The sequence below is a fragment of the Dipodomys ordii genome, unplaced genomic scaffold (genome assembly GCF_000151885.1).
Source record: "Dipodomys ordii isolate 6190 unplaced genomic scaffold, Dord_2.0 Scaffold64, whole genome shotgun sequence".
In the NCBI taxonomy this organism is placed as follows: domain Eukaryota; kingdom Metazoa; phylum Chordata; class Mammalia; order Rodentia; family Heteromyidae; genus Dipodomys; species Dipodomys ordii.
This window is the reverse complement of record NW_012267280.1, coordinates 5,309,437-5,317,381: the sequence shown is the minus strand read 5'-3', so window position 1 is coordinate 5,317,381 and position 7,945 is coordinate 5,309,437. Positions and strand designations below refer to the sequence as shown.

The following is a 7,945-nucleotide window of genomic DNA, read 5'->3' as shown; positions in this document are numbered from 1 at the left end:
CCCCCCGCCAAAAAAAAAAAGAACTTTAAGTAAGGTGTTGTATTTCTCTCTCTCTCTCTCTTTTTGCCAGTCCTGGGGCTTAAACTCATAACATGGACTCTGTCCCTGAGCCTCTCTGTGCTCAAGGCTAGCACTTTGCCACTTGAGCCACAGCACCACTTTTGGCTTTTTCTGTTTATGTGGTAATGAGGAATCAAACCCAGAGCTTCATGCATGCTAGGCAAATACTCTACCACGAAGCCACGTTCCCAGCCTGTGTTGTCTTTCTTATCACAAAACCTGAATTAAAGAATTTAAAAAGGATTTTAGGATTCACCTTTGATATAATTGTTTAAATGCTAAGGGTTGAAAACCAGCTCCATGGTAATTAACTGGTGGTGTTCCTAAAGTTGGACTCATAAACTATAAAGTACCCAGTGGCTTTTCACCCATCAGAAGTCTCAGTGACTTTTCCCATACTGTAAACCTCTTACCAGAGTGGGTGTCTCAGCTTAGCTGTCTGAAAACTCAGCTTTAAGAGACCCACAGGACCACTTCTGCTATCCAGTTAGCAGTCACAACAAATGTTTGAACTAAAGACCATCTTAAATGTACATAATTTTGATTCATATACTAAGTAATCTTCATTGTCAGACTTAAAAAATTTTTTGTCCAAGTCAGGTGCTGGTGACTCATATCTATAATCCTAGCTACTCGGGAAGCTGACATCTGATTATTCCAGTTCAAAGCCAGCCTGGGCAGAAAATATCTGTGAGACTCTTGGATCTCCAATTAACCAACAAAAAGCTAGAAGTGGAGCTGTGGTTCAAGTGATAGAGTGCTAGCCTTGAGCAAAAAAGCTAAGGGAAGGGGCTGGGAAGGTGGCTCAGTGGTAGAGTGCTTGCCTTGCAAGCATGAGGCCCTGGGTTCTATTCCTCAGCACCACATAAGCAGAAAAAGCCGGAAGTGATGCTGTGGCTCAAGTGGTAGAGTGCTAGCCTTGAGTTCAGGCCCCACGATTGACACCCCACCCCCATCCCCCAAAAAAAACAACCTAAGGGAAGCTCAATTCTTAGCTCACATCTATAATCCTAACTACTCAGGAGGCAGAGATCTGAGGATCACGGTTCAAAGCCAGCCGGGCAAGGAAAGTCTGTGAGACTCTTTATTTTCAATAAACCACCAGAAAACCAGAAGTGGCACTGTGGCTCAAGTGGTACAGTGCTCGCCTTGAGCTGAAGAGCTGAGGAACAGCGCTCAGGCCCAGAGTTCAAGCCCGATGACCAACAAAAAGGAAAAAAAAAAAAAGGTAAGCGACAATGCCCAGGCCCTGAGTTTAAGCCCCAGAACCAGCATACAAAAAGATAAATAAGTAAATAAAGATAAAATAAAAATTGAAGAGAAAGCCAAATAAAATTGGAAATGATTATGTAAAATTTAAATCAGAAAATTCAAACTAAGTCCATTCAAAAGTGTACACATACAGACATGCACACACTTGATTACACACATCCATTCAGATAAGCCCACACCTGGGCTCTCATCTCAAAGCCAGTCAGGCCTTGCTTTCTAGGTCCTGTCTCCTAACAAGAGGGATGGTCTTGTCTAGCTCAATCAAGGTCAGTCCATGTCCCAGCTGTGCCATCAAAGGGGCAATCTTCATACTCATGGGTGCTGGGGGATGAGATGAAACTGGCAGGGCCAATTTGGCATCATCTGAACTTCTGGAAGAGCCATGGTGGAATTAGCCTGCTACTCACTGAGCATGTATTTTATATACAATGCCTATGAGTAAGTAGGGCAGCCAGTTACCACCAAATGCCCTTCTGCAGTGTCTCATATGCTCATCAACACAGGTGGACTAACTACCTGGTGATGAGCTCTGATGACACAATCAGGTAAGAGGGCAGAGGTCTATTTATTGTAACAGAAGGCTCTGGCCAACCTATCCCACTGTATCACCCCCATGACAAATGGACATCCTAGCCCCTAGGAAACAAGGCACTGAAGTATTTTTGGTTAGACGTCCTTTACTTCACAGTCAAGTCTCCACGAAAGCCCAGGGAGCTCACATTAGGATACCATAGCTGCATCCTTCAAGGCAGGCAAACCTGGAACCTCTGGGTAATGGGGAGCCTCTGGGAGTCTGGGGAAATATAATGGTCCTTTCAAGGAAGACACAACCCGCCCATATGTCCCTGGAGAAGAACTATGGCAACTGAGGCAGGGTCCTGCAAACATGCCACCGGGATCTTTGGAGAGGAGCAGACCAGGCCTGCAAACCACAATGGGCTTACTCTATACAGCTGAAGGAGACCTGGCTCAGGGTTCACAGAGTTCCACCTAAGACACTGACCCACAGCCTGGCCTCTGGGTCAAGCAGGCTGGAATCATGAGGGGTGGGTGGAGAGTAATATGTTACCTTCCTTCATGTTTGCAAATCGCTCCTTCAGCTGGTGATCCACCTCAGGACCAAAGGCAAAGTTATTCACAAATATAACACTGCAAAACAATGTTCCAGTTGAGTAAAACCAAGGCTCCATTTCATGTGCATGTAGAGTCCCAGTGCAATGCCACCTGCCCACCCCAAATGCTAAGGATTAATGTACCAGATGCCACCTGGGGTCTCGAAGTATGGACAGAAGTTAATATCTTCTCTTTACAATATGCCAGAAAACTGTGAACTGATTTTCACAGTGGGGTGCCTATTGTGAATCTTGATAATTTTTAATTGAAATTTTAAAAAAATGTTTGAGAATACACATGAAGGGGTTAATTGGAAAGGTATACTCAAGTACAGGAAGGAAACAGAAAAGCTATGAGCAAGACAACCCACTGTGAAAACCAATTGGGGGTAAAGGTGACAGGACAGAAATGATATAGATGGTAAGGCCTGATATCAAGGGTGAAGGCACTCAGGGTACCTTGGGACAGATTTCATAAGGACAGCCAAGAACAACCTCATAGGGACCAGCATGAGAGCTGGGGTCTCAAAGCTGACCCACTCCATTTGGGGAATGTGTAGAGAGACTAGGAATTAGAGTGTGACCAGCACAAGGAGGTAGCAGATGGTATGGGTGGGACTAACACTCCAGGCCACCTTCCACAGCTGCCACTGAGACATGGCCAGCCAACTCAATATAAACCACCCTAGTTCTTGAGCACCCTGGGATGCCAGCTGTCCTGTCAGTACCACCCAGGCAAGGCCATACCTTGTGTTGGCAATTCGCTCTCTCCACTCTTCTGAGAGGAAATCGCCTCGTTCCAGCTGAGAAAGAAAACACATACACACTTACTACTTAGGGTCTCACTCAAGCTCTGTTGTCCTGGCCCTGCCTTACTGCCGTGAAGGAAACATGAAATGATCAAAGTTGCTGGAGTGGGAAGGATGCAGGAAACCAAGTCAATGGCTCTATGGGAAACAGGACTAGTGGGGGGTAATGAGCTGAGACCAGCCAAGACTCTGGGAACAGGGCCTGAGCACACGGCACAGAGCCAGCATCCATCCCAGGACAGGAAGGAGAAAGACAGCAGAAAGCATTGGAAAGTCTTCATGCTATGAACAAGTTTTCTTACAGAAGTTCTACTACAAAACCCCAGTGCTCTATGTTAGGGGTTGCTGGCAGACTTCTCCGAGTAACCTGTAGAAGCCTTGTCCAGGCCATCCCCTCTGTGCTGTGATCTGTTCCCTCAAGAAACCAGCATGTCTGGGAATGTGACTTAGTGACAGAGTGCTTGCCTAGCATGCATGAAGATCTGGGTTTGCTTCCTCAGTACCACATACACAGAAAAAGCTGGAAGTGGCGCTGTGGTTCAAGTGGTAGAATGCTAGCCTTGAGCTGAAGAAGCTCAGGGACAGTGCCCAGGCCCTGAGTTCAAGCCCCAGGACTGGCAAAAAAGAAAAAAGAAAAGAAAGCTCACTACCATGTGAGATTTGTTCATGTAGCTAGCAGGCACCACTGAGGCTGACCATCTTTACTCCATCACTACCCACAGTGAAAGCACAGATGGCAAGGCAGCCTCCATGTGGCAGGAGTGTACATTTGCTGAGGACCCTCACTCACCTGGCTGATGAGTCATCCCTCCGCCAGGTATTAGAGGTGACTAAAATCCATGTCTTTGACAGCCCAGAGCAACACAAGAGTTGCCCTGCAGGCCTGTGGCATGTACTCAGAAAGCACCTGCCAACTTGTCCCTTAGGATTTATGGGGATCTGACCTGTAGGCCCCACCCTCCCAGCCAGGTGTTCCAGGACCTAAACCATTGGTGTGAACTATGTGAAGTTTATGCTGAGACCCTTGCTTTCCTCCCAAATCTGGAATATTGGCATGTGACAAATAGAAGGGCCACATGACAGAACCATGTGACATCCTTTTCCACACCCTGTGCATGGTGTCTGTGCAAGCTCCTGGTGACAATGCTCCAACATTTGCTTAGAGTTAGTTCATTGCTAGACTTCTGCATGATTCCTAGGGAGAGGATTTAGAGGTTTTACCTGTCCCAAGTTTCTTCACCCACATCATATACCTTTTCCCAAGGCAGTTTCTGCTGTGTTCTTTTGTGGTAAACCACGAGGAGAATGGTCACAAACTAGGTTATGAGGTCCTCACATAGGAGGTGGTCTTGGAGCCCTAACATGGGTGATGTTGGCCTCTCTGATGTGACTTCTCTCTTTTGAAGCTCATTGTGCAGAGTCAACTTCAGCCCTCCGACCACATCACTACAAAGCATAGCATGCCACGTGAGCACCACCAGAATTAGCCTTCTTGCACTCATGCAAATCCCTGGCTTGAGCCTGCATAGCAAATTGTGGCTACGTAAGAAGAGTTCCTCCCCCGTGTGGCAGGCTGTGACTGTATAAAGCTGGTTCTCTCCTGGCATTTATAGACCATGACTAAGAGGATGGTTCCAATCACTGAACACCAAGCCAGGGGCTATCTGCCAGTGACCTGGCTGAGCTAAATCTGTCTAGGGCCAAATAAGTACTCTGGAATCACAACAGTTAGAAAAACTTGCCTAGCCATTGAGCTTCAAGGTAGGGACTCAGGACTGGCAGAAAAAAAACAGAAAGGGAAAGTGAGGGGCAAGAACACCTCGCGGGACAGCATTCCATACAGCCTTAAGACTACTACACACCTGCCCCTCATAGAGACCACCAACAAACAGCAGGATTAAAGCTCCCATCCCTGCAGATAAGGCCTGCATGAAGCACTTCCTCCAGTGAGGAGACTGAGGTAGGCTCCACTTGAACCCAGAAAGAGCCAAAACATTGTCACTATGGGTGAGAGACCTACAGGACGCCATAACCACACACATATTCTGTGGCTTGGTTATTCCTGCCAAAATGTCAAGCAGCAGATAAATAAGCATAGCCACAACTCTAAAGAAGAACTATCTTTCAACTTCACTGGAAACGAAGGAAAGCCAGCATAGACTCAACAGAGGGCATGAAGGCTGAAAGGTGCCAGGGCCTGCAGATGCAGCCCAGCTACCTGTCCTGGTAAAGAAGCCTTAACAGATTCTCTAGGAGCTGCAGACTCATGCTACCCTGTCACAGGCTGCTGTCACAATCCTGATGTACTTGCCCTAGTCTGATACGTAGGAAGGTAACCCTGTAAGTACTTTAGCACCATGACCACCCACAGTGTCAATGGGTCTGGCACACTTGGGTGTATTACACAAGCCAAGCATAATCCCATCAAGAAGTGCCAACAGCACAGAAGAAAGACTGACCTAATTTCTGCCCCAAATCTGGTTCCAGAGCCCTGGAGAATTGGCAGGGACTGGTAGACAGTATAAGGGAAAGGGCAGAAAAAGACAGGAGTTCTGACTGGGAGGGATTGGGGGTGAAGGGAGCGCAACCCCAGGAGCCTGAGAACTGAACTCAGATGTGACCACAAGAGGGAGCAGTCTAACAGGAAAATCTCTGGCAGCAGTTTACATCAAACCTCAAAAGCAGGAGGAGGGGCATCCCTAAATGCAGCTCTGAGCCTGGAAAAGTACTCTGGGCTATTTTTAAACTGGCTTTTCTCCTCTGTGTTTCTCCAATAATTGAAGACAGGACACACAGTTTGCCAACCAGAGTACCACATCAAAGCCACAAAGCTGCTCAGAGGCATGTTCCAATATCAGGACCCAAGTTCCTGCCAAAACAGGGGGCTAACCCAGCCAGGCAGACTGTGCCCTCCTGGAGAAGGCTGGCTGTCATATAAGCTACTGTGGGATAAGAGAGTAGGTGCTGCAAAGTCAGACAGTGAAGACTCACATTTGTAAATCCTAGCCAATGAGGAGGCTGAGATGTGAGCAATATAGTTCAAAATCAGAAAGATGAAAAAAAAAAAAAAAGCCCATGAGACTCTTATCTTCAATTAACCAGCAAAAAGTCAGAAGTGCCAGGCACTAGTGGCTCACATCTGTAATCCTAGCTACTCAGGAGGCTACTGAGAATTGAAAGCCAGGCTAGGCAGGGAAGTCCACAAGATTCTTATATCCAATTAAGAACAGCAGCAACAACAAAAAGTAGAACTGTGGCTTAAGTGGCAGGGTGCTAGCCTTGAGCAAGAGCTCAGGGACAATGACCAGGTGCTGAGTTCAAGCCCAAGACCAGTACACACAAAAAAGTGGAAATAAGGCTCAAATCGTAAAATGGTAGTGACAGACATGAGCAAAAAAGCTGAAGGCCTTAAGTTCAAGCCCTTGAGTCATACACACACACACACACACACACACACACACACACAAAATGTAGATTGTAGAGACAGAGGCCAGTTCAGACATCCACTGTTGCCCAGTGATATCTGACTGTCATCAAGATCTTGAGAAAATTCTTTTTTTTTTTTTTTGATGGCTCATACACATGGTTAAATGTTATCACCAGTATACTTCCTGGAAGAATCCCTCTCAATCCCAAGTTGCCTCTTTGGCTTTTTCCTGGAAAATTGAGCTTTGCCAACTCCTCTGTCTAGATAAGAAGGCATGGGGAGTGGGGCGCTGGTGGCTCACACCTATAATCCTAGCTACATAGGAGGCTGAGATCTGAGGATCGAGGTTCAAAGCCAGCCCAGGCAGGAAAGTCCAGGAGACTTTTTTTTTTTTGGTGCATGAGGCTTGAACTCTGGGCTTCGGCGCTGTCCCTCAGCTCTTCAGCTCAAGTAAAGTACCTACCACTTAAGCCACAGAGCTACTTCCAGTTTTCTGGTGGTTAATTGGAGATAAGAGTCTCCGGGAAGCCGGGCGCAGTGGCTCATGCCAGTAATCCTAGCTACTCAGAAGGCTGAGATCTGATGATCGAGGTTCAAAGCCAGCCCGGGCAGGAAAGTCCGTGAGACTCCCGGTGCCTTCTTTTCTAGACAGAGGAGTTGGCAAAGCTCAGTTTCCCAGGAAGAAGTCAGAGGCCACTTGGGAATGAGAAGGATTCTTCAGGGAAGTGTACTGGTGATAACATCTAACCATGTGTACGAACCGTCAACTTCGATAACCTTGACATCTTTTAGGGAATCATCATTTTACAAGGGAATCAAGAACATGGACTGACCTAGAAACTTTTCCTTGGTAGGAAGAAGGGTCAGAACAGAAGCCAAATAGGCTTCTAGCCTCATCGGGCCTGAGGACAAACATGAGCCTCAGACATGGGATAGACAGGAGAGTCTGTCTAGTCCTCCTTCTCACTGAGGGACAGGATTCTATAGGAAGCTTTAACAAGAGGTAGGAGGGCTGGACCCTCCATCCCAGGCATAAGAGAAACAAGGCAGAAACAGAGAAAATACTTTCTTGGGCAGGGAAACTGGCTCAGTGGTAGAGTGCTTGCCTCACATGCACGAAGCCCTGGGTTCGATTCCTCAGCACCACATAAACAGAAAAAGCCAGAAGTGGTGCTATGGCTTAAGTGGTAGAGTGCTAGCCTTGTGCTGAAGAGCTCAGGGATAATGCCCAAGCCCAGACTTCAAGCCCCATGACTGGGTGGGCG

The 7,945-nt window shown here is 47.1% G+C and overlaps 1 protein-coding gene across 1 annotated transcript in view; it reads right to left on the bottom strand.

Moving 5' to 3' along the window:
- The window catches only part of Dot1l (DOT1-like histone H3K79 methyltransferase), a 57,593-nt gene that overhangs the window by 23,838 nt on the left and 25,810 nt on the right, over window positions 1-7,945 (bottom strand). The window contains exons 8-9 of the mRNA XM_013022702.1: window positions 3,192-3,247; window positions 2,402-2,481 (exon numbers count right to left, since the gene is read on the bottom strand). Coding sequence (XP_012878156.1) covers window positions 2,402-2,481; window positions 3,192-3,247 — 136 coding nt within the window. The remainder of the gene's footprint in view (window positions 1-2,401; window positions 2,482-3,191; window positions 3,248-7,945) is intronic.